We start from the raw sequence: 26,271 nt of genomic DNA, 5'->3' as shown, positions 1-26,271 counted from the left end.
TCTTTCTCTCTCCCCCTTTTTTCTCTTTTTTCTTTTTCTCTCTCTTTCTCTCTCTTTTCTCTTCCTGCCTCTTTCTCTGTCTCATTCTGCGTCCATGTGTGTTTCTAAATTAAGCTCCATTGTGAATCTCCCGGGTGAATCCACCCTGCGCCGAGAGTTCCTCCGACTTCAGCAGGAGAACAAATCCCGTTCGGATCCCCCCTGCCTTCAGCCGATGCAACAGCAGCAACAGAAACACCAGGACAACTACAAGAGGCAGCTTCTGGAGGAGAGGCAGAAGCGCATCGTGGAGCAAAAACTGCAGAGGAAGAAGTTGGAAGATGTAGGAACTGAAATTGATTTGGGGGGGGAGGATGTTGTGGTTGGCTTCCGTTATATTCGGCTGGCCTTCTCCTGTCACCTTGCTTGTTTAGAATAGAGTAGAGTAGAGTAGAGTAGAATAGAATAGAATAGAATAGAATAGAATAGAATAGAATAGAATAGAATAGAATAGAATAGAATAGAATAGAATAGAATAGAATAGAATAGAGAAATAAGAATAGAATAGAGAATAGAATAGAATTACAGAGCAGAATAGAATAGAGAAATGGAATAGAATAGAATAGAACAGAACAGAATAGAATAGAAATACAGAGCAGAATAGAACAGAAAGAATAGAATAGAATAGAATAGAATAGAATAGAATAGAATAGAATAGAATAGAATAGAATAGAATAGAATAGAATAGAATAGAATAGAGAAATAAGAATAGAATAGAGAAATAAGAATAGAATAGAGAATAGAACAGAATTACAGAGCAGAATAGAATAGAGAAATGGAATGGAATGGAATGGAATAGAATAGAAATTTATTTTATTTATTTATTTTAATTCCATTTATATCCCGCCCTTCTCTGAAGACTCAGGGCGGCTTACAAGCTTAGCAGTAGCCTTCATTCTATGTATATGCCTGCTTATTAGGGCTTTCACACACACCCCAAGCGGCATTATTACAAAGTCAGCTTAATTGCCCCCAACAATCTGGGTCCTCATTTTACCTACCTCGGAAGGATGGAAGGCTGAGTCAACCTTGAGCCTGGTGGGATGCGAACCTGCACTAATTGCAGGCAGCTGGTGTTACTTAAGGAGGCATTAGCCCACTGCGTCCTAACTCACTGAGCCACCGCGTCCCTTATGTATGCATATGGGTAGATATATACTTTCCTTTGAGAGCAGGCAACAGGATTTCATTTTTAATGTGGGCCAGTGTGCTCACAGTAAAAAGTGACAAGAAAGGTTATCTTTAATTACGTTAATATATTGTTGTTGTTCAGCCGCTAAGTTGTGTCCAGTTCTATGTTAGTACATAGAAACCTCTAATGTGGGATCTGTTTACCTTGGGAGAACGAGATTTGCAAAGAGCCGAATAAAGGCATTTAAAACGATGGTCGGTATGGAGAAAATGGATGAGGATATATCTTTTTCTTCATCTGAGCGCTTGCTCAGGACAATTTCATATCAATTTATTTGTCGGTTGAATGATAGCCAAACGCAGTAAGAGGAAAAGAATATTTCTTGGGGAAAGGTTGGTGGTTTCCACCGAGCTAAAGAATCTGAGAGTGTCTGAACAGACGCTGCCCAATGCTACCGGTGACACGAATAATTACTCCTTTTATGAGATGCCTCTGAATAAAGATGAAATGAAAGCAACATAATTTTTGGCCTGTGTTCAGCATCAGAAAAAGGAAGAGCTTCGGAAACATCTGGACTTTGAAAAGAGGCACCCGGAGAGCAAAGCGGCCCTAGGCAACGTGCAGAAGGATAAACACAACCGAGAGAAGCCAGAGGAAGCGTGGTGCAAAGGGGACGTGGTCCAAAACCCAGGAATGCAACAGGTATGGTTGTACAGAGGAGACATCTTTGGGGTATTTTGCATCCAATCAGAATAGAGCTGGAACAGGCCTTGGAGGTCCGGGGACTTCAACTCCCAGAATTCCTGAGCCGGATACAAGTCATAAAGGGTCCATCATTGCCCACCTCTGACTTAGAGGATTTCGTGCGCCAATCATTTCTTGCACAGCTCATGGAGCAACATCACTGGGGGGAAAAAAAAAGACAACCCAAGTCTATCTATTCCTAAGGTCTTCTCCCACTTGCCAGAGTGGATTTCAGATATCCAAGATGGGTTCTGCTCAGTGGTGGGATTCAAATAGGTGAACAACCGGTTCTCTGTAGTGGATGCCGCTTCCGGAAGTCCATTCTGGACCTGGGCAACAAAAAAATTAGCTACCGGTTCTGCCAAAGTGGTGCGAACCGGCTGAATCCCACCCCTGGTTCTGCTGTTGCTGATCATCAAATGAAAGACACGGTTGACCTAAGCCAACTTGGCCGATCTTCTTTTGATTATAGGGCCGTTCTTGTAGCTTTTTTTTTTCTTTCCTGTTCTAGAGAAAAGCAGACGAAGGGGCTCACGGGAAGAAGTTTCATCGGACGCTTCCCAAAGACCAGACCCAGCTTCTTTGTCTCCAACACGAGCACCAGCAGAAGAATAAGGAGAGTCCTAAGATCTTTAATCTTCCACAGGGTCTTTTGTCAAACTGCGGGAGCAAAGAGGTAAAGCCCAGCTTACTAACCACCTATCCTGGTCTATGTCGGGTTTGGCCACTTGCCACATAAAAATGGTTTTTAATTTTAAAAACAAACAAACAGGCTTTAAAAGGAAAAAGAAGCAACAAGGGCTGTTTGGGGTGGGTGGGAATTCTCTGAGCCTGGTTGTTTGTCGTAAAAGAGGGAACCAAGCTATTCTCCAAAGCACCTGAAAGCAGGACAAGAAGCAACGGATGGAAACTCATCAAGGAGAGAAGCAACCTAGAACTAAGGAGAAACTTCCTGACAGTTAGAACAATTAACCAGTGGAACCACCTGCCTCCAGAAGCTGTGAATGCTCCAATACTGGAAGTTTTTAAGAAGAGACTGGACAACCATTTATCTGAAATGTATAGGGTTTCCTGCCTGAACAGGGGGTTGGACTAGATGACCTCCAAGGTCCCTTCCAACTTCTTCTTCTTCTTCTTCTTCTTCTTCTTCTTCTTCTTCTTCTTCTTCTTCTTCTTCTTCTTCTTCTTCTTCTTCTTCTTCTTCTTCTTCTTCTTCTTCTTCTTCTTCTTCTCATTATTATTATTATTATTATTATTATTATTATTATTATTATTATTATTATTATTATTATTATTATTATTATTATTATTATTATTATTATTATTATTATTATTATTATTATTTAAAAAAAGGAAAATCTCATGTGGCTGGAAACCATCTCTTTCCATCTCCAGCTTGCAAATAAATAGATTGTTGTTTTGGGCTGAATAGAAACCTAATTGAGGCTTTTTATTTATTTATTTTGTAAGAATGCTTTTAGAAAGGGGGAAAAAAAAGAACGATAAGAAAAGACTCATTCATCGATGAGTTAAAAACAGCCCGGAGGGACATTTTCCAAAATCACAAGACCTCCTCTAGAGGTAGCCAGGCGAATCGGAGAATAGCGGTTTTCTGAGGACGTTCAAGCAGAGTTTGAAGTGAGGAGGGTGGAATTCGATCTTAGATTGAACTTTATTCTCAAAAAAAGAGGAAAACTCACACTCACTTATGGAGTTTTTCTCCTTCTTGAATTCTCCTGCCTAAGAGCAGGGGGTCTCCAAACTTGGCCACTTTTAAGACTTGTGGACTTATATAATATAATAATAATAAGTTGGAAGGGACCTTGGAGGTCATCTAGTCCAACCCCCTGCTCAGGCAGGAAACCCTATACCATTTCAGACAAATGGCTGTCCAGTCTCTTCTTAAAAACATCCAGTGTTGGAGCATTCACCACCTCTGGAGGCAGGTTGTTCCACTGGTTAGTTGTTCTAACTGTCAGGAAGTTTCTCCTTAGTTCTAGGTTGCTTCTCTCCTTGACTAGTTTCCATCCGTTGCTTCTTGTCCTGCTTTCAGGTGCTTTGGAGAACAGCTTGACTCCCTCTTCTTTGTGGCAGCCCCTGAGATATTGGAACACTGCTATCATGTCCCTTCAACTCCCAAAATTGCTCAGCCAACTGGGTTTGTGAGGGAATTCTGGGAGCTGAGGTCTACAAGTCCACAAAGGCAAAGTCTACAGTTGAGGCAGTTGAAATCCATATGTTTTAAATGTCTAGAGAGATTCTCAGCCATCCAGGTCACGGTTGTCCCACTGCGATCGTAAGTGGAGGACGACCTGAATAAAGGATTTAAGGGGGAAAAACGTGGCTGCAAAGTGTTATTGCTCTTCCTGGCTTTTAGAAAGTAGACTATTAAGTTCTCTTTTATCCCTTCCACATTCTCTCTCTTTTTTTTTTCCCAAAAGGAAAAGCAAGAACTCAGGGGAGGGCTAAAAGGTAGAAAACGCGTTGCAATAAAGTCAGCTCCAATATCCGTTTGCATCTCTGGCTTGCATTTCACAATTTACCTCTTTGTAGAGGGAATAAAATGCATAGTAAAATAAAGCCTGGGCCATTCTGGTTAAATTTTAATCCAGATGTCCTTATTGTGTATTTCTGACATTAGCAAAAGTAGGCAGGAAGTCTCTGTAGGCAGTGTGCGACAGTGGCAGGACACAAACTGTGACTGACAGTTCCTTTGGATGGGGACACTTCTATCCTGTTTGTATATTTATTTTATTTTTATTTTTTTATTATTATTATTATTTTTACACACACACACACATGCACTGAACAGGTAATCCTCGACTTATGACCACAATTGAGCCCAAAATTGCTGTGGCTAAGTGAGACATTTTTTAAAGTGGGTTTTGTCCCTCTTTATGTTGTTAAGTCAGAAGGTCGCAAAAGGGGATCGTGTGACCTTGGGAAACAGCGACGGTCGTAAGTATGAGTCAGTGGCCAAGCGCCCGAATTTTGATCACCAAGGTCATCAGTGTGAAAAAACAGACATAAGTCACTTTTTCAGTGCCGCTGTAACTTTGAATGGTCACTAAATGAAACTCTTGCAAGTCAAGGATTGCCTTCATAGGTGCATATCCAGTAAGTGGGATTCTGCGTTTTTTGCGAAGGCTTACTTTATATATATATATATACGTATATATATTTTCCATAGTGGATTAATTTGAAAAATCTACCCAAACTGCTTGTCTAAAACCCGCACAAGCATTTTTCTTTCAGCTTAAGTCAAGCTGCAAGGGCTTTGACTATGCTATCAATAAAAACTGTAAATAAATTTGTTTCGCCATAAGCCAGGAAAAAAAAAAGCAATGCCGTGCTAGCTATTTAAGTTAAGTTAAAGCCCCAAAGAAGAGAGGACTTCCATGAACATCACGTATGGATTGGTTTGGGTCATGAGTTAAGGCCAAAATCAAAATCTGATCAGTGGGATTCTGGATATCTATACACCAAAAAAAAAAAAAGGCTGGATGGATATTAAAACAATCCGTCATATGCACTCCGAAGGAAAATAGCATAGACTCTCCAATAGAAAGCGACAAAAGATATATATATATATAACCTTTTTAGTTATGTATCTCTTGCTATTGAACGGAAGAGATTCGATTTTGTTGATTTAAGTTTTTCTTTTTAAAAAGAAAAGAGCAAAGGGCTAGCAAGAAATGCATAGAGATGCCTCTATCTGATCTTCGGAGTGAAGAGAACAAGATAAATTGGGATGAAGTTTGCATCCTCTGCGGAATAACGATACTCAGTTCTTGCTCTTGCTTTCTCTGCAGGCAGAAAAGAAGCTTCCGAAAAGTAACGGCGTCCAGCCGGACCTCAGCTGGACAGCTGTCCTCAGCCAGGAGACCACCCCTCACGGGAGGGGGTGTTCTGGCAGTAGTTCCAGCCCATGTACGCCAGCCTTGCAACGAGCCGCGGTGGCCCAGGTTGGGAATTCTTACCATGTTTATTGGACAGGGGAGATAGCTTGGTCATTCCCACCATCCGTTGGATCAGAAAGGTCCACCCCAGTGGCCCCCAATCTTTGTGGCACCAGGGACCGGTTACGTGGAGAAAGAGGTTTTTCCGTGGACCGGAGGGGGCGTGGTTTTGCGTGCTGCCTGCATCCCGTGGATGGGGCTTTGTTTATGTCTGCGGCTTCTGGCATGCCGTGGACCGGCGCTGGGATCCACGGGCCAGGGTTTGGGGACCCCTGGTCTACACAATAGTTGAGAACCACTTGAGATGATAGTACCAAGCACGAAATGATTTGGGAGAAGGCTACTTGAAGGACCAGCTTTTCCCAAGCATCTGTAGTTGTCCAGTCCGATCCAGGATATTTAGGCATGCTGCAAATCCCGTCAGCCAAAGAGGGGGATTTTCTGCAGTCGCTTTGCCTTACGGAATGTCTGCTCCTCAGAGATCAGGGTGGCCCCAACCCTGTTAGCCTTTCAAGTAAGGCTCTAAACCCTGGCTCCTTCTCCCTGCCTGGAGTGCCAAATGCCTCAAGGGTCCCTTGATTGAGATGGGGAGAGGGGGGAGGAGAGAGAGAGAGAGAGAGAGAGAAAAGGAAGGGAAGGGAGGGAGGGAGGAAGGAAGGAAGGAAGGAAGGAAGGAAGGAAGGAAGGAAGGTTATAATGTAGCTGGTAGAAAGGATTTTTAGGAGGGAGGGAGGCAGGATAGCTAATTGTCTGCAGGTAGACTGAATGTTGCATGCCCACATATGAGAATGGGATCACCATGTAGGCATCATATAGCTGCATCCGGGTCAAAAGGCTATATAGAAACCTAATAACTAATCAAACCTGTTGGAATTGAGGATAGCACATTTTCTCCAACACCTACATATGCAAAGGGATTCCATCCCCCCCACACAGCTCTCTTTTAGGATGGGTCTACCTTTAAATCCACTAGCGTGATTCCCAATACTTTCCAAATCTGATCTGTTTTAATTTCTGTGCCAATTGATGAGTATTATTATTCTTTGCTACAATCGGAGGAGGGAAACTTAGAGAATTTTATTTTCCGCCCTTCCTCAACAGCTTAAGACCGCTCTATTCTAATAGGGCAATCCCAGTTTTTTCCTTAATCCAATCTTTTGGGGCTCCTAAGAAGCCACAACAGCCGTTGACTTCCTTTCCAACGTCAAGATTACGTCATTTTGTCCTTTCCAACTGCTTTGGCAATTGTCAGACCAATTAATCACTTGTCTTCTTCACACACACACCCCTCCCAGCTTCACATCTCTCCTCTTTTTCCCACCCCCTCCCAAAGGGCAAAGCTGTCCAAGTCCAGCATCCACAGGCTGGCTTGGATTGAAAGTTTCCAGGGTTTATCAATACCATATTGTTCCTCCCAAACTGACAAATTAATGTTGCTTCTGAGCGACATTAAAGTCTGCTCGGACTCTTCTTTGCAGTGACACGAAAGGCCTGTTTCTAAGGATTGATTCGGGGATACTAGGCTTGCAGGTACCCCCAAAGCCCGGGCTCCTCAACCTTGGCAACTTTAAGACTTGTTGACTTCAACTCCCAGAATTCCTCAGCCAGCAAAGCAAGCAGAGAAAACTCTTGGTTGCTTCTTAAATCTGCAAGCCGCAATCCAAGCTCACAAGCCTTTATCCTCGAGATGAGATTTTTCTGGAGATGCCGTTGCCAGTTCCGGCTGCCATTTTGAAATCTCCCGTCTCCCTGGAAGATGGTTGCTTTCAGCTTGAGTTGTATTTGCAGCTGAGTTCTGTGTTGCAGCCAACTGTTATTGCTTTCTGGTCTCTTCTACTCCCCTCCATCTTTCTCGATTTTACAGCAACTGCCAGTGGCGTGGAAAGGGACAAATTGATGATATGAGATCCTGCAACATCCTCCCTTTTTATTTTTATTTTTTTGTAAAAATGGAGGGAAGACATTGGGAGCAGTTCCCCAAAGGCTCTGCCTTCTGCCTTGATTTTGTTTTTCCCCCTCTTCTGCTGCTGAGCCACGTGGAATGGACAACGTGGCCTCACATACACCACAACTGCCCTTTATTCTGTCTTGTTTTGAAATGCAGATTTGTCTAATTTGTCCCTTAAATTTTCTGGCTGCTCTGCCACTTTCCCCGCTTCACCCCACCCCAATCCCTCTTCCTTTCCTTATTATTTCAGGGATGGGGGGGTGGGGGAGTACAAAAATTAATGTATGCTGTAGAAAGGGGGGGGGGATGAAGCGTCCTTTGGATTTGCGCTTAATTGAAATGTTCGCCAAAAGGGGAAAACAAACCCAGAAAGGTTTTATTTTGGGTGGATGGAGGGATGGACGGACGGATGGATTGACGGACGTGCATAGACCAGTTATGTACCAGCGTGCTCCAGAGACCCATGTGTGAAATAAAGAAATCTTATTTCTTTTATTTCATTTTCATTCGAAAGAGCAGGCTTGCAGCCCTGGAGATAGAAAGATGTTATGGCCCTTAATCAGCTGTGACTCAGAAGAGAGAAATGTCGGCCAGTGAATAAAGGATACCCCTCTTGAGAGTGCAGGATCCTTCTCACCAGGCAAGGCCTGACAGAGAGGCCAAATGAAAGGCTGTTGCTGCAGGCTCTCCTCTCATAATTCTGCCAGGATCTATGGTGTTGCAGAATCCCAGTGAATCAAATTCGCTGCTGTTGTGGCGAGCAGGGTTGGGAGAAGACATCAATCCACAGTAGGGTGCCCGAGCGTGGCTTGCCTCCTTCTTCTCGGGCATAAGACAGATGGGCAATGTTTTCCCCCTTCTCTTTTGTTACTCCTGCCCTACGCTTCCTTCTGAGGGTGGGTGATTTAACAGCAGCCACGGAACGTCACGGAAACTATAGCCGTTGATGTGTTATTGTCACCGATGAGTTTGCGGCTGAAAGTTTGGGGTATGGAATGGGATGGATGGCTGTTTTCCCTCAAAATAAGTCCATTAGGCATAGTAGGAGCTTTCTTTCAATGTAGACAAAGACGCCAGAGTGAATCCTCTCTTGACGCTGCAACCCAGGTTCTGCCTGCCCTTCTCCTACAGTCCTTGGCTTAATCTACGGGGCGATTCTTGTGTTATGAAATGGATGAGCATATAGCTTAAAGCTTAGGATTCCCAGTCTCGAATAAACACTCAGAGCGAAATTAATGGTGCAGATTTAGTTGTGATGCCACGGAGGAGGTTGGGTTTGCTTCCTCTAGGTGATATCATCTGACAAGCCTAAGAACTGGGCCATGAGTAATATTTCTAGCAGATTCCTTGCTACTACGTGAGTCTTTTGCCCACACCAACAGCTGTGCTTCTGGCTGCTGCCAGTTTGATTTACCAAAGTAGCCTCCGTGATGGCATAGTTTGTATCTAGGGGCTTTTCGTATGCAACCTCTAGTGTGCCACCAGTAGAGGTTGTAAAAAAAAAGAAGAAAGAAATAGAATAACAGTCATCATCACCAGAAACTTTTTCTCTGTTTGCTTTTCTTATAAAGAATGAAAACCTCCGAACGAATCGAGATGTGTATCACAGCAGTTTGTTGTCTGATGTTGCTGTCACACCCCTGAGTCCCAGCCAGGATGAGGTGTTTTGGAATCTGCCTCAGACTGAAGAACAACCACCAAAGGTAATGAAATTTTGGAAGAAATTTTTGGAAGAAAGAGAGGATATAAAGTAAGGATATGTCACGGCATTTCTGGGACCATCACATTTTCCAAGGTGTGATCCTGTGGCAGGATTCTGCCCCATAATAATTCTGGATACCCCTGACAGTTATAATCAATAAATCAGCTTTAAACAATTCCCGGTTGAGCGTTCTAGACTCCCGGGTTTGTTGTGTTGTGGTTTTGTTTTCATTATTTTTTCCCCCTCTTGGAAGTCTTTCCTGGGCAAGCTTAGTGTGGTGCCCATTTTATCACACGGCTGGGGGGATTCTGGGAGTTGAAGTCCACACATCTGAAAATAGCTGAGGTTGAGAAACGCTGATCTAGAAGTCCCAAAGGTGCTTTTTCAAAAGGCAACTGGATTTTCTTCGTTTTTCCTTGAAGACATTTTGCTTCTCATCCGAGAAGCTTCTTCAGTTCTGAGTCTTCTCATCCAAGAAGCTTCTCGGATGTGAAGCAAAACAACTTCAAGGAAAAAAAGAAAATACAGTTGCCTTTTGAAAAAGCACCTTTGGCTGGGACGGGTGAGAATCTCCGTAGATGCTGATGTAGAAGATGCTAGAAAAATTGCAGATGTAATCAGTTCTGATTTTCCTGGCCTTTCAATCTTGAAGGTCCCTCAAAGGACAACATCAACCTTTTACCCCAGAGATCCGTGTGGGCACCAGAGTTTCTCTACGAGGTGGGTGCAATTTCTTCTCATACTGGGATACATGCAGTTGAGCGGTTTGCAGCCTTCGGACAAGTGTAGCTTCAGTCCAGCTTCAAAAAGTCCTTTCCAAGCCAACAATTCAGAATTTCAGCAGGACCCAATTGTCTTCCGTGGAAGCCTGTAGCGTGAAGGTGATAAGAGAGGGGTGGAGGAAGCAGAGAGGAAGAAGTGGAGAGAAAAGATGGAAGGGGAAAGAGGAAAGCAGACCCAAGAAAAGAGCTTTTTGCTGCAGTTCCCAAGAGCTGAGCAAAATTCATAGACATATTCACTTTTTAGCTGTAAGCGGGGAAGGAGGTAACTCTGTTCTGGTTCAAATTCATGTTCCAAGTCAGGGAAGAATTTGGGGGGTTGTAATGTTTACCTCGGATTCGACCCGCCAAACTGCCGACCTTCCGATCGACAAGCTCAGCGTCCTAACCCACTGAGCCACCGCGTAACAGAGTGAGCGCCTGTTACTCGTCCCAGCTTCTGCCAACCTAGCAGTTCGAAAGCACGTAAAAATGCAAGTAGAAAAATAGGGACCACTCTGGTGGGAAGGTAACGGCGTTCCGTGTGCCTTTGGCGTCCAGTCATGCCGGCCACATGACCACGGAGACGTCCTCGGACAAGTGCTGGCTCTTCGGCTTTGAAACGGAGATGAGCACCGGCCCCTAGAGTCGGAAACGACTAGCACGCATGTGCGGGGGAAACTTTACCTTTACCTTAATGTTTACCTGGCATTTGAGATGAGCTCTGTAAGCCTTTAAGAGTGGTATTTCCAAAGCTCAGTGGTGTCTCCAGGACTTTTCAGTGTTTTTAATGGAAATCTTGTTACTGTGGTTTTAGGCATGTTATTCTGGAATTGATTAGCTCTTTGAAGTATATTGTAATCTTGAATGAGTTTTTACAATGGGGTCCTAAGAGCATGGACACAATGTGTAGTGGCTGAATGTAATCTCTTCCTTCTCCTTCTCCTTCTCCTTCTCCTTGTTCTTGTTCTTTTTCTCCTCCTCCTCCTCCTCCTCCTCCTCCTCCTCCTCCTCCTCCTCCTCCTCCTTCTTCTTCTTCTTCTTCTCCTTCTTCTTCTTCTTCATTCTCTCCTTCTCCTCCTCTGGTCTTTACCCTTTACAGCACTCAACAGCCACCCCTGGGGGATCCCAAAGGAAAATCCAGTAACAGTTACAAAGATTTCAACGGCAACAGACCAAAGGACCTCAAGTCTGTTCAGAACAGCCAATCAATCTCAGGTAATCTTTGGGTCCCACTGTAGACTTTCTGAGTGATCCAAAGAGCATTTAAGGTGTCCATTCCCAAGGAAAGAGAATGTGGGAAAGCAAGTTCTAGAAGAGAAAAGGGGTTCTGTTAAGTACATTTGTTTGCTAGCTGCTTTGCTCATACTTGCCCCAACCTAATGTAACTTTATATGTGTGTGTGTGTGTGTGTGAACATCTGCATTTTAGATGTTCCATTAACTGCAGGGCAAGCTGAAATCCATAGAGGAGCTGTTGGTGTTTGCAACAAATTAACTGGTTGTGATATTTCTTTTTCTTTGTCATCCTTGGCCTTTTATTTTATCAAGCAAGATATGTAAATTTGTCAGTCGGAAGAGCTGGAGGGTTGTCTTAAAACAGGAAGGAGAATATTTCCAATGTTTTACAGTGGTTCGTGTAGCAGAGATTCTCTGAGCTTGGATGGAAATGAGTCAGTGGGGGGAGGAGAAAGGCGAGGCGGTGAGATCTAGAGGTGTCCTGGATGTTGAAGTCAACTGGGTGTCCTCAGATAATTCCACCTCTCAACCTAACCCAGGGCAATCCTGTTTATATTTTTGTGTCTCACACTCCTTTGAGAATCTGGTGAAATATACAGACCCCTTCTCAGAAAACAATGTAGTTAAATGCACCAGTTAAAAAGGCCAAGCTACAGACTATGGGACAGAGGAAACCAATGACACTCAAACAAAATCATCAAAATATTTTTTTAAAAAACAAAAAATATCCAGGTGCTTCTTCAAAAATCCACTAAACCAATGATAAAGTAATATCCTTTTTAGGGTATAAATTTTTTTAGAATGTGAGACTTATTTTAGTTGAGAAAATTTTTGGAGTGTAGAGGCCATAAAATTACTCTGTTGCTTAGCAAAAAAATTCAGTTAGAGGTTAGTGAAAATAATATTTTCCCCTATCCAAGGTCAGGGAACTTCTTAAATTGTTGATGGAGCCCACTGTTTTAGCTTATCTTAGCTAAGTTAAATTTGCTCAGACTATTCTCTTTTTTAAAACTTTCCTGCGTTTCCACCCTAAAATGTCCTTGAAGCAACACAGAGGTGTTATAAAATAGCAAAAAAATAAATAAATCTCAAATCCGTTTTACAAAACGCAATCACTCAGGATGAAAGAAGTTTCTGAAGTTTCTTTGTGTTCTTTACCAGTTCAAGTACAACAAATATGTGAGACACAAAATGCATCTGTTTGGAAGTTAAGAACAGTTGAATTGTTTTGCTTTGGACAAATGCTGGCAACCAATTCCCCGGGGCAATCTATAGACATTTTAAGATCCAGTGCTCTTATTTAAATGATTAAATAATATACACGCATCAGTAAATAATTCTCTTTACAACATCCAGAGTCCTCCAGATTAGACAACAGAAATCTCCAGTCCTGTCAGAAACTTGAAAATACATCTCATTCAGGCCAAATTTCAGTAAGTTTTTTTCCCCTTCTAATTCTTCTGCAGTTCTACATTATCATTCTGTTCTAGTCTCAAGGTTTATCTTGGTTCTCCTCTTCTTTTACTTTCATCAATGTTCTTTTTCCCCCTTTTTATTGTTTTTACTATAACCCCTAATGGATGTCTTTAAAAATATATCTTTAACCATTTGAAAGGGCATCTAAGAGGTGCTACCAAACCACCTCCCCACTACTAATGAAGATGTCCATCAAGTCAACTGAAGTCAAGTTGGCATTGAGGGACTCTTTATCCTTTTGTCCCTGTCTGTTAATTAATCATATTAAGGTCCCTGACTGTTTATCTCTGTTTTATCAAGACCCAAAGGAGCTCTGTTTTCACTGGGTTTTGGGTTTTGGATGATGTGAGGACTGGTGAAATGTTTTAACTGTTCAGAGATTCAGAAGGTGGGGTTTCGACATTGTGCCAGCTAGAGCAAGCTAGACTTGCCTTCTTTCTGCTTGCATTCAGGAGAATGATGGAGAAGCCATCACGTTTGGAACATTCCACTGAGTTAAAATAAGTATCTTGATTGGGGATTATAGTATAGTGGCACTCTTAGATGAGATGTTCATCTCTGACCATAAGCATTTGCTTTGAAGTCGTAATGTTGGGCTGTCAGGTTGATTAGGAGCTGCTCTTCCGAGATTCAGAAGCCTCTTCTGGACTTCTCTGAGAAGTCCCAGCTCTGGCACAAACCGTCTTCTGAAGGCACCATGCGTGCACCATCTGGTTGAGGAGCTGTGGTTTTCCTTCAAGAGTCCTGAAGGATCTGAAGGAGAGTTTCATTTAAATACAAAGCCTTGTCATTGGCATATCCTAAATCGGTCTGTGGCTCAATCCAGATACAAGCAAGGGGCAAAAGACTGAACTCAATCGGAATGAGTAGTCCTTGACTTTGTTTAGTGACCATTTGAAGTTAGAATGAAGTTAGACCGTAAAAATGGGGGGACAATGGCTTCACTGAATGACGGTGGTGTTTGCTTTACGATTGCTGTGAAAACTGACAAAATCAGGCCCAATCACACTTTATGGCTGTCAGGACTTACAACTCAAATGGTGGGCTCAATTAGAGTCGTAAGCCGAGAACTACCTGCTTGCTTAAAAATGGGCCTTCCCAAGTAAGGGCTGTGTTTGTTGTCAAATATTTATTGTATTTTTATTTATGGCGGGCTTGTATTCCAATCTATTTGAGGAGGATCTTTTTATCCTGAAGGCCAAGATAGAAATACTTGTAATAAATCAGAATTAAAGCAGAGGCTAGGAGAGACAGAAGGATGGTAAAAGTAAAGACTTTGTTGAGGTGAGCTCCACTCCTAATCACCTCACGGTCAGGCCAAACAATTTGTTCTTGGCAACGTTGCCATATTTTACCTTTTTTTTCTACAATATATAAATATTCATAATAAAGATATGTATTTAAAGGGGGCTTAGATCAGGGGGTACTTTGTGTGTCAAGGCCTTGTACGTGCTAAAGCTACAAACCAGGTTCTTCTCATTCTTAGAGTCCAGCTTTGTGGAACAAGGAGAAAGTTGGCAGCCATCTGCTCCGGAAGTCTCTAGAATATTCCTCCTCCAGCGATGAAATGGGCAGCAGTGACGAGGATGATGAGGGTGATGGACACATAAGGTTGGCTCTCCCAATGTTCAGCCTCCAAGCACGAATGACTAGCTTCAAAGTTAATAGAATATGAGTAGCTTAGGTTGTATCTGGTTGCCCAGAGGGGGTGTGTCTTAGCTGATCCGTGTCAACAATTAATCAACTTCTGAAGGACACGTAGGTTTGACTTCCCACCATGATTTTACTGGGATGTTAATGGAGCTTTGTATATCTTTGGGAAGACAGATTGGCAAATTGGTTCTTACCAATTCTGGGAGTTGAAGTCCACAAGTCATAAAAGGGCCAAGTTTGAAGACCCATGAATGATCTTTGAATCACAAGGAACTAATCCTATGTCAAGTTTCCAACATATGGGCGCTAACATTGAATGTTATTGGTTGACATCCTATCCTTCCTGAAAGAGTTGGGGTGTTGTAGTTGATCAGCCCCGGAAGGTTTCTTGGGGAAGATTGGGTAGGTTTGCCCACTTCTGGATGCAGATGGGAGATGATATTAAAGGGTTTGGTCTTGGAGGCTGTTGTTTCTTCGTGTTTTTATTTTTAATGCGTGTGGGTGCGTGTGTGTGTGGGTGTTGCTGCGTGTGTTACTTTTCCTTTTGCGTCCTTCTTGGAGGGTCTTAAAAATGCATTTATTTTCCTCTCCTCCTCCTCTTCCTCCTCCTGCACTAATTGGCATTTGTTACTAGGCAACCGCTCGGCAACAGAGTGACCGGCTTCCCAAGGGCAGGAATTGCTGACGGGATCGAACTGAACTCTCCCTGCCTTGTAGCAGATCGCAAGGTAATCTTCTTTTGCGAAAGGAAACTAGCGGATGGGTAAAAATAAAATAAAATAGAGGAGTCACATTCTCTTCTGCCCTGTTTGCAACTTAGCTTCACATCCCCCCCCCCTTTTTTTTAAGTATCTTGGTCGTGGAAATTACCCCGTGTTGTGTGAAATTCCCTTTTCTGGTCTTTGAGAGAGAAAGAAGAAACCTGTAGTAGCTCGGGATAATTTAATTTATGATATCCCTCATTTCCAATGCAGCCCTCTGTCAATAGAGTTGACCCCCAAATTTTGTTACTAAGTGAGACAACCCTAACCCTAAGTTTTGCCCCATTTTATGCGACCTTCCTGGCCACAGTGATTAAGGGAATCACTGCAGTTCAGTCAGTAACATAACAACAACAACAACAATAAAGTTGGAAGGGACCTTGGAGGTCATCTAGTCCAACCCCCCCTGCTCAGGCAGGAAACCCTTTACCATTTCAGACAAATGGCTGTCCAGTCTCTTAAAAACTTCCAGTGTTGGAGCATTCACAAGTTCTGGAGGCAGGTTGTTCAGTGAATCTGGTTTCCCCATTGGCTTTGCTTGTCAGAAGGTTGCCAAAAGGGGATCATGTGACCCCCGGGACACTGCGACCGTCATAAATATGAGTCAGTTGCCCAAACATCCAAATTTTGATCCTGTGACCACGGGGGATGTCGCAGTGTTTGTAAGAGTGAAAAAAGATCGTAAGTCGCTTTTCCCAGTGTGGTTGTTAACAGTCACTAAACCAAACTAATGGTCCTAAAGTCTTTTGAAAGAAATGGGAAGATATAGGAAGGGGGGGGAAAGTTCTTTAAAAAGGACAGGCACCTCTATCCGTGTTTTTCGAATTCGGTTCCCTCGGGACTCCTGGTCCGAACAAGCACGCGAAATCTCCACGTTAGCCAGATCTTTTCCTTTGGCTTATGGGAATTAGAATAATCAGATTAAAAACAAGGGGATTAGGAAAAGTTATGAAGTCAGATTAAATGCTTGGGAGATCAGGGCTTCATTGAAACTTCTTTAGCCCGTTTAAAACCTCCCAGATTTGAAGAAAAAAAACTTCGGTAAACTTTGTTGCTTGTATTCGACTTAACAACCACAAGGAAGGCCACACAATTTCCACCGCTGAGCAAGGCAGTTTATTAAGTGAGTTGCGCCTGATTTTATGACCTTTGTTTTTTTGGCCATGGTTGTTAAGCGAATTGCTGCAGTTGTTAAAGAGATCGCATAGCTGTTGTGACCATTTTCCCCACATACGGCCCTCGCCGCATCCCCACGGTCATGGGATCAAAATTCAGACTCTCGGCAACTGTCTCCTCTTTACAACCGTGTCCCGGGGTGAGGTGATCCCGTTTTGCGACCTTCTAACAAACAAAGTCAAGGGGGAAGCCGGATTCGCTCACAACTCTGGAAAGTTCGTAAAATGGGGCCAAACTCACTTAACAATGGTCTCACTTAGCGACAGAAATTTTGGGCTCAATCGTAGTCATAAGTCGAGGACTCTTTTTACTTCCTGGTTTCCTCCACGTTCCCATCTTTCCCCAGGGAATGATTTGACTTTTAAAACTTGGTTTCGCCTCCGGATCTCACAGGGCGCCTGCTCGCATCTGCCGAGGCTTCGTCCCTGCCAGCCAAGTCCACGGCAGACCATTTCTATCTTCTGTGCCAGCAATAAACCATCTTTCTTGAATTATGGCTTCCACGCAACTTGGAGAGGGAAGAGGCAGCATCCCATTATCTGCAGTTGCATCCATCCTGGCTCGGCAACCTTTCCAGAATTGCCAGGCTTTTAAATCCAGAGGTCTCACGGGATTATAAAGCTGAAAGGGTTCAAAGTTTTTTTCCAAACCACAGCCGGGCCTGAAGCCAGGTTGTTTGTGGCTTAAGTCTGCAAGCCTAGTTCGATCTGAAACAGCCGGAGTCTAATAAAAGGCAACCCGGCTTGTTTGCAGGCAGATCTATTCTTTAAAGATTCCGCTAGAAACGAAAGCTATCCCAAATCCGTTCCTCTCCCTGTCATTCAAGGCAGCCCATAAATACGATCTGAAGAAGGTTCGTTTCTACTGCAAGAGAAGTCCATGATGGGCTTTCTTGACTTCATTGACACAGATTTTGTGAAGAGTAAGTGGACCATTGCTCTTGCTGCTTTCTCAACAAGGAAGACTTTAAAATCATAGAATCCTAGGGCTGGAAGGCACCTTAAAGTTTTTCTAATCCAACCCCTTGCCAAAGACAGGAGACTGCATATCATTCCGAACAAATGGTTGTCTAATCTTTTCTTGAAGACCACCAAGGATGGAGCGCTGATAACTCCAGGAACCAAGCTGTTCCACTGATTAATTGTTCTGTTAGGAAATTTCTTCTTAGTTCCAAAAAGAAGAAGAAGAAGAAGAAAAAGGGAAGTTCCTTTCTTACAGCACACTCCAGACATTAAGGCAGGGTTTCTCAAACCTAGTAAATTATCCCCAAATTGGGTAAAAAAAAATATACATTTTTTTTCCTTTGGGTAAGGGCACACAAGCTCATTGCCCAATTGTAAGTGGGACATTTAAATAAGGACTTTCTGATAAACGATAAAAAGAACTTCCTTCTAAGTAGTTTCCCGACTCGGTTGCTTATTGGGAAGGTAAACTGAGGCAGAACCTAGGGCCAGATTTGGCTATCAGGATAATGGAGAAAAAGGGTTGGGAAGCACTTCCTTAAGGTCATTCTGGAAAAAAAAATCCTGCTCCACTCAGCCCCCGTCCTAACATCTAGAAGAAAGGAACGAAGGATTTTCAGTTGCACATGTGAACAAGAGCCAGATGCTATTGGTGAGACACAGAGATCTTCCCACTGTAATGCTGTTTTCCTGACCTACTAGGGTTTCTTTGTCTCTACATAGGCTGGTAGACAACTTGGAAGATGGACATCTCAGGAACCCCACAGACCATGCCCAGGGTCCTTTGAAGCCCGTGTTATCCACCAGCACCCCATTTTCATCACCCTATTACTGTCTTCCATTCCCCTCACCCACAGAGTGTTGACTTTCCTTCCATTATCTGATCTCCATTAGCTTTGAGGTAGGACAGAGATTTGGACCAGTTGCCCAAATTTGTTTCCCTAAGTGCTGCTACAAACGGGAAGAAAGAAAGGTGGAGAGCAGAGGGGCACAGGACGCTTCCTTAACCCTGGTTGCAACTTAGGTGTTCAGTGTGTTCTTTGGTGCAGGACAATGCTGCAGGAACACGTGGCGGTGGCGCTCGTGAAGAACTCTGGAACATGAACAGCCAAAATTATCTGCTGCCCGACCTCCTCCAACAGAGCCAGATTTCAGCAAACCAACTGAAAACCTCCGCTCAGGAACTTCAGAACAATCCTCCGGCTAACCAGGTCAGAGCTCCTTAAACCAGTAACAAGTGTTAAACTTCAAAGTCTGGATTTTTAAAACGGGCAAACGGGGAACGCATCCTCTGTGCATGATGGGGAAGAGGTTGAAAGGGAAATGAGTGGCAAATTGTTCAATGGTTGCGTGGCTCTGCAAAAGCGCAAGTCAAGATGGGCCCTAAGATGTGATGCATCTGAGTTACCATTGGTGAGAGATTCGATCCATGGGAAGCCGAAGGAGCTGTTTCGCTTTGGATATTTCCTGTAGGTGGATCAGATCTACCCCCTGCTCCTTCCCCTCGCCTAAGTCCATTATCCACATCCACTTTTTGCATTTAAAGGTAGAAAGTGATGGGGTGTAAATCTCTTCTATCATGCTCCTACGTAGACTATCACTGGTGATCTTGGCTCATGGTCATCACGTCCCTTTCTTACGTCGCCCTGTTGGGTTTTGAGGGACCTTGGCTGGATTGACTCCAGTTGCTGAGCTCTCTCTCCTAGCAGCAAAAACAGCAGTTCTATTTCAGGGCTGCACCCCAAGGAATCAAACACAAAGTATGTGAGATCTCACAAAGTTGACTATTCGCTTCATCATATCCAGCCCACCGGTTGCAAACAGTTGAAGGTAGATCCTTAATTTATTTTTGATTCTTATTTTTACAGCAGGCACTGAACACTGACAGTACCCCTTCCAAAAACAGTTCCTCCTCTACATCATCTTTTACCTCCTTCATCGATCCTAGACTTCTCCAAATCTCACCTCCTTCCAGTCCAGCTGGACCAAACTGTGGTTCCCGTAAGTATAGACAAGGTCATCCTTGCCTCTTTTACTAAGTGGGTGGGAATGATAATTTCTGGCATCCAGGATGAGGTCGAAAGCCGAGGGGTACAATGTATGGCTTCTATGCAAAGAATGTCAAGATGGTCCCTGGAATCTTCAGAGTTGGTTGAACAGACCATCAATGTCAAGCCCCAGGTAGAGTGGGCAAGACCAAGAAGAACTGCCCTAATATCAGTAGAGCCAGCGCTATTCTGCAGTAAATGCAGAACATGGAATCTGTAATAAGAATTATGGGGTCCTTGGTGCTCTCTGAGCTTGGCTGTTTTCCTGCAGACGTTTCATTACCAAATTAGGTAACATCATCAGTGCTAGAAGGGAGTGGGGTTTGCTTTCCTATGGTGGTCTTCCCTGTCCAGCTGTTTTTCTCCTTGGTAGTGCCTAGATTAGGATACTGTTTTTCTCATTGATTATTTGTCTGGGGTTAATCCCTGCTTATCTGGGTATTAGCTGCTGGAGAGGATGTATTCTGGTTTAAACAGGGAGAAAACTCCACTCCCTGCTAGCACTGATGGTGTTACCTAGTTAGGTCATGAAAAATCTGCAAGAAAACAGACTCAGAAAGCACCAAAGGCCGCACAGTTCAACCCTGAGCTACGAATATTCTTTTCTATTGGCAATAAGAATTCCCCAGTCTGATTCATAGGGAAATATTTAATCAGGGTCTCTTTGAATTATTTGAAATGCTTCTTCTTGGATTTCTGGTGACATGAACTCAAGTGTCACCTATGAGGTAGCTGCCAACAGAGTCATCTTCTATCTCTTGATTGTTGACGTCTATCTCTCTTCCGTTCCTCTCCCTGCTTCTCCACCACGTCTTATAACCATCATCATAACCAATCACACTATTATTAGAAAGTAAAATGTAGATGTCATGGACCTTTAGATGCTCAGGCCCAACAGCTACGTTCACAAGTCTCCTCTGCTTTTCCTCCCAGCGTCCGATGTGACAATGGATCCCCCCAGGCGGCAAAATACAAGAAAAGGCTCTGTGGTCAACGTGAACCCTACCAACATCCGGCCGCAGAGCGACAGCCCTGAAATCCGCAAATATAAAAAGAAGTTCAATTCCGAGATCTTGTGTTCTGCCCTGTGGGGTGAGTAACCTGGTTTGAAGCAGAGACAGATGCCCTTTCAGCTGATGTAGGACACACATTTTTGAATGTAAAGCTCACATGTGCCCCAGTTGCCTCATGTCTGGTCAGCCTGCTTTGGTTTTGCCTTAGCATGTTGAGTTATCTGTGGTTTAATTGTGGATGGATCCAGGCATTGTGCTCTACTCAGCAAACTGTGATTAAGCTGTGGCTTAGTATAATAATCTGGACACAGTCCTTGAATGCTAGGGTGATAGAAGAGATGGCCGTTCAGTCCAGGAACTATTCTTGAGCACTAAGATCATGGGGAGAAGTCATTGCACTAGGTAAATGATGCATTTACTGGCTTACATCTTCCTTGAACCTCAACAAGATTTTGCTCTACAGAATCCTTGCTTCTTTTCCCCATGTAAAACTAAGACATGAAAGGTCTTGTGCATCCATTGTAAACAACAATCTGGACCTCTCTTCAGCTGGTGGAGAAATTGGGAGTGGTGAAGGAGGTCTGGAACTATGTCTTCTTCCTGGCCTCTTCTCTCAAGGTGTCCTTCTAGATACATCTCCTTCCCTCAGTTTGGGAATGTCCTAAGGGCATCAGCTAACGGTCACCATAGGTTCCTACTTCAAAGTTCAATATATTAAATGCGGGACTCCACCCTTAGTTGTTTCAGCATACATTTTTGTGGCTCTCCACCGGCTTTCGTTTTCCATCTTTCTGACATCAAGCGACAGGCTTCACAAAGCCGGCAGAATATTTTTTTACCCATGCCCTTCTGCTTTGACTTAAGTCTTTAAATGAGAAACAAAATAAATGAATGAAAGTGCCAGGAAGAAATTATCCCAGGAAATGTAAATTTACACTTTACAGCTCTCTGGGTTTCATTTGATGTATGTTTGGAAGAGGCCAAGTTTTTAAATTAAGAACAGAACAGCATAGCAAAGCTGGTGATGATTTGCATGTGCTGAGGTGGAGAATGCGATGTTCTTATCAGCCTCTTGCTTGGAGCTTCCTTTGCCTCTACATCCTGCCCCACAGTACTCAATTCTTCCGGGGGTTTTTTTATTCTTTCCGTCACAACTTTCCTTATCAACCGTATCAACATGGCCCAACCTAAGGGAAACCTCATTCTTTCAGCTGTCTGCTTGGATCAGTGGAACAACCTGCCTCCAGACGTTGTGGGTGCTCCAACACGGGAGGTTTTTAAGAAGAGATTGGACAACCATTTGTCTGAAATGGTACAGGGTCTCCTGCCTGAACAGGAGGTTGGACTAGAAGACCTCCAAGGACCCTTCCCACTCTGTGGTTCTGTTGGTCTTCAATCCATCAGCATTTTCTTTGGTCTAAAAAGTTGCTGGCAACTCCGATTTTCCATGTTGTTTTCTTTAACTAAAACCATGGTTGAAACACAACAAAGATTTCCTACAGTGATCTGACCCAGCCATTCCAAAGATCTTCTTGTAAGTTCATACTATGTTCTTTGCATGTCAACAGGGGTGAATTTACTGGTTGGGTCCGAAAATGGGCTGTGGCTTCTGGACCGGAGTGGACAAGGTCGAGTTTACTCCTTGATCAGCAGGAGACGTTTTCAACAGATGGACGTGTTGGAAGGACTGAATGTGCTGATTACCATCTCAGGTTTGTTTGCTGTCTAAAAACGTCTGACCTAACATTCAATACCAAGCAATGAGAGAGGGGGAGGATTAGACCACCCACTGAACAATAAAATGTCACTAGCTCTTGCCAAACCTTACAAAGAGGATCAGGGGATCTGGAGACTAAATTGTGCCATGAACGGATAAGGGAGCTAGTTATGTATGACTAGTCTAATGAAGAGAAGGCTGGGAGAAACCTGATAGCAACCTTCCAATATTTGAAGGGTTGTCACAGGGGAAAAGGTGTCAACTTCTTCTCCAAAGCAGAGGACCCCAACCTTTTGGGCACCAGGGACCACCGGTTCCGTGGAGAGAGGTTTTTCCACGGACCGGAAGGTGCGTGGTTTTGTGTGCTGCTTGCATCCCGCGGATGGGGCTTTGCTTGTTTGTGCGGACCGTTGCTGGCAAGCTGCAGCCTAGTACCGGTCCACAGACTGGGGGTTGGGGACCCCTGCTCCAAAGCACCTGAGGGCAGGGCGAGAAACATTAGGTGGAAGATCATCAGAGGGAGATACAACCTGAAAGTAAGGAGGAAATTCCTGACAGTGAGGACAATTAATCAATGGAGTTGTGGATGCTCCATCGCTGGAGGCTTCCAAGAAAAGATTGGAGAGCCATTTGTCCGGGATGGTTACAGTTAGTCCTTGACTCACAACCACAAGTGAGCCCAAAATTTCTGTTGCTAAGTGAGACATTTGTTAAGTGGGTTTTGCGCCATTTTACCACCCATCTTGCCTCAGTTGTTAAGTGAGCCACTGCGGTTGATAGGTTAGTAACCCGGTCGTTAAGCGAATCTTGCTTCCCCCATTGACTTTGCTTGGCAGAAGGTCGGAAAAGGGGATCACGCGACCTTGGCAGTCATAAATACGAACCTATCTGAATGTTGATCGCGTGATCCTGGGGACGCTAGAAAGGTCGTAACTGTGAAAAACAGTCAAAAGTCACTTTTTCCAGTGCCATTGTCAACTTTGAACGGTCGCTAAATGAACTGTTGAAAGTCAAGAACTTCCTATATAAGGATTCCTGCTTTGAGCAGAAGGCAGGTCTGGAAGATCTCCAAGGTCCCTTTCAGCCCTATAATTCTATGATCCAGCTTAGCATAACTGTGATAGCGATATAATTGTCTTCAGAAGACTGGACAGCCCTTTGTCTGAAATGGTATAGGGTTTCCTGCCTGAGCAGCGGGTTGGACTAGATGACCTCCAAGGTCCCTTCCAACTGTTGTTGTTGTTAAATTTTAACATGCTCCTTTTTTTTTTTGCTTCTGTTCCAACCCACGCAGGCAAAAAGAATAAGCTACGGGTATATTATTTGTCTTGGCTACGAAACAAGATCTTGCGGAATGATCCGGAGGTGGAGAAACGACAAGGCTGGGTGTCAGTGGGCGACTTAGAAGGCTGTGTCCACTACAAAGTCGGTGAGGGTCTTCCTTTTCCTCCAAGGGGACCGAATACTGTTTAAAATATGAGGGTCATCCTGTCTTTTTAAAAATTTATTATTTTATTCAAGACAAGGTTAAAATACAAAATACAACCCCTCCCCCCCCAACAAAAAGAATCCTAAAGAAGACAGAAAAGGGGGGAGGAGGACCAAACACAGAAAACATTTTAAAAAGGTGCATCAAAAAACAAAAAAAAACCCAGCACCACTTTAACGGAGGGATAGAATCAAAATCATCTGAAGTGTTAATTCCCCTTTATAATGCCTTGGTGAAGCCACACTTGGAATAAATGCATCCAGTTTTGGTCGCCAGATTATAAAAAAAAAAAAAGATGCTGAGACTCTGGTAAGAGTTGAACCGGCTTCCGTCATCTTCAGACAGCACATCTGGAGGTTATGGAGACTCAACTCCAGCACATCTGGTGGGCATCCATTTGGAAGAGCCTTGAGGAACAGACTCATGAATGTCCGCGTCGAACATTGCTGACCAGCCTGTCTCTTAGATGCACTGGATAATTATGGGCATGTGAAGTGCGGGGAAAATACACAGAAGCAATTTCACGACAGAAATATATGACAGAAACCAATCTGTTTATTTATTGGCACAATCTAGATTTGGAGGTTAATGCCACCCTTGTTTGTACAACGTAGAATTCCCGGGTATATCTTACATCTATATCCAGTGTGCTCAGGCAGGATATTTGCATACAATCTGTAGAATGAGACGCGGGCTGTGGAGATAATTTTTCCCCAAGATTTATATTATCATCGATGCTCTGTTTTTAACATAAGTCATTACATAATGATTCTGCTGGGGCTTGATTACTGTCAGCTCATTCCAGCTTTGAATTATTCCTGAATAAATATGTAAATCAGGAACTGTGGTAGATCTAGGAGCTAGGAATCCTAGGATAAGCAGTCATGTAAACCGACCAAGGTCTTTTGCATGACCCTCAAGTGTGTATGGCACCGTAGATCAAATCCCATTGCATTGACACTAGATCAAAATCTTGTTACATTCGGCTGCACGCTCTAGCTGTTTAAACAGTGATTTAGAATGCTCTCTCAATCTTTGTGCCTAGCCAATTAAAGAAAGAAATGATTGCTTTCTAGTGAAATACGAGAGGATCAAGTTTCTGGTGATTGCCGTGAAGAATTCAGTTGAAGTCTACGCTTGGGCTCCCAAGCCGTATCATAAATTTATGGCTTTTAAGGTAAACGGTAGAACTTCAGTCGATTCAATTAGTGCCTTCTTGGTGAGGGTCCTGGGAACATTTGGTTTGTCATGGAGGCTAAGGAAATGAAGTGAAAGGATTTTCAACCCATTTCACTTCCTCAGATTTGTGGGTGGGTGGGTGAGGGGCAGTTGTGATAGGAAAGTAGTGCGAATCTGTTGTAAATCTAGGCTACAGGTTTAACAAAACTCTTAAGTGATTTGCTTTTCATGTAGGAAAACGGTGGGCAAAGCTAGGCAGGGTGGCATTAAATGTGTCATTAGCTTAGAATCCTTACTTTGCCACAAATGTTCCAAGTCCAGCCTCCCTTGAAATTCTATTCACCCTTATCTGGTGCCAATTTAGGACTGACCATTATTTGACTAGATTCTTGTGTGCAGGCTTGAAAACGTGCAGGCTTGAAAACGTCTTTTGTGCTGCAATGGTCCTGATCCTTTGTGCCTGACTTTTCAGCCTGTATCTGCCTTTCTACCTATACCAACCCTGACTCTAATTTTATTGTGTCTACTTCATAAGAAAGTTGGAACATGCATTGGCAGATAGTTTGAATCACTTCTAGAGGTGTCAAGATCAGCAAGATGGCAGGTGCGGGGGTCACCACCACACGCATCAATGCCACACGCACAATGGCATGCCCACCATCTTGCCCGTTTGAGTCCCTCAGTTGGATATTCATGATCATGTGATCTGCTCAGACCCAAGTTCATAACTGCGTGTAATTGGTACCCCAATAATAAAGCCAAATGTGTCTATCTCTCTTTTGTGCAGTCCTTCACCTCGCTTCTTCAAAAACCACTCTTGGTGGACTTGACTGTGGAGAATGGCCAGCGGCTGAAAGTTATCTATGGGTCAGCAGTGGGGTTTCATGCCATTGACGTGGACTCTGGCTCGGTGTATGACCTCTATTTGCCGACACATGTGAGTATCTAGATGGTGGTGTAGTGCTTCAGCTATAACTAGCCATCTTGATTGAGGATGGTGTCGTCATTGCATAGGACAATTTTCCCTCTCCAAGGCATCCACCCCAATGTGTGGACTTCAGTTCCCAGAATTCTCTATCTTAACCTTTGCTGGGACGTCAACACATTTGAAGGACGTCAGGCTGAGATTGGCTGATTTTGAACGTTCCTCCTGAGATTTTTGGATCCGTTTGGTTTTATTGAGTTATTTACACTAACAACCTTCTTATCGGTTCACAAGAAGGATGGGGTTGATTAGCTTAGTGAAGCACTGAAGATACCTTCCCTCCGTTGCACCT

The 26,271-nt window shown here is 43.6% G+C and overlaps 1 protein-coding gene across 2 annotated transcripts in view; it reads left to right on the top strand.

Moving 5' to 3' along the window:
- NRK (Nik related kinase) overlaps nucleotides 1-26,271 on the top strand; it is a 66,957-nt gene that overhangs the window by 30,122 nt on the left and 10,564 nt on the right. For both annotated transcript variants that reach the window (XM_081336496.1, XM_081336497.1), the window contains exons 12-28: nucleotides 115-322; nucleotides 1,712-1,873; nucleotides 2,427-2,591; nucleotides 5,728-5,880; nucleotides 9,394-9,525; nucleotides 10,177-10,244; nucleotides 11,385-11,500; nucleotides 12,877-12,953; nucleotides 14,483-14,607; nucleotides 15,284-15,377; nucleotides 18,598-18,759; nucleotides 19,417-19,549; nucleotides 20,530-20,688; nucleotides 22,178-22,321; nucleotides 23,621-23,755; nucleotides 24,892-24,992; nucleotides 25,782-25,931. In XM_081336496.1, coding sequence (XP_081192622.1) covers nucleotides 115-322; nucleotides 1,712-1,873; nucleotides 2,427-2,591; nucleotides 5,728-5,880; nucleotides 9,394-9,525; nucleotides 10,177-10,244; nucleotides 11,385-11,500; nucleotides 12,877-12,953; nucleotides 14,483-14,607; nucleotides 15,284-15,377; nucleotides 18,598-18,759; nucleotides 19,417-19,549; nucleotides 20,530-20,688; nucleotides 22,178-22,321; nucleotides 23,621-23,755; nucleotides 24,892-24,992; nucleotides 25,782-25,931 — 2,284 coding nt within the window. The remainder of the gene's footprint in view (nucleotides 1-114; nucleotides 323-1,711; nucleotides 1,874-2,426; nucleotides 2,592-5,727; nucleotides 5,881-9,393; nucleotides 9,526-10,176; nucleotides 10,245-11,384; nucleotides 11,501-12,876; nucleotides 12,954-14,482; nucleotides 14,608-15,283; nucleotides 15,378-18,597; nucleotides 18,760-19,416; nucleotides 19,550-20,529; nucleotides 20,689-22,177; nucleotides 22,322-23,620; nucleotides 23,756-24,891; nucleotides 24,993-25,781; nucleotides 25,932-26,271) is intronic.

The sequence above is a fragment of the Vipera berus genome (assembly GCF_964194415.1).
Source record: "Vipera berus genome assembly, chromosome: 11".
Classification (NCBI taxonomy): Eukaryota; Metazoa; Chordata; class Lepidosauria; order Squamata; family Viperidae; genus Vipera; species Vipera berus.
The sequence above is the reverse complement of the archived record's forward strand: the minus strand, read 5'-3'. Positions and strand labels throughout refer to the sequence as shown.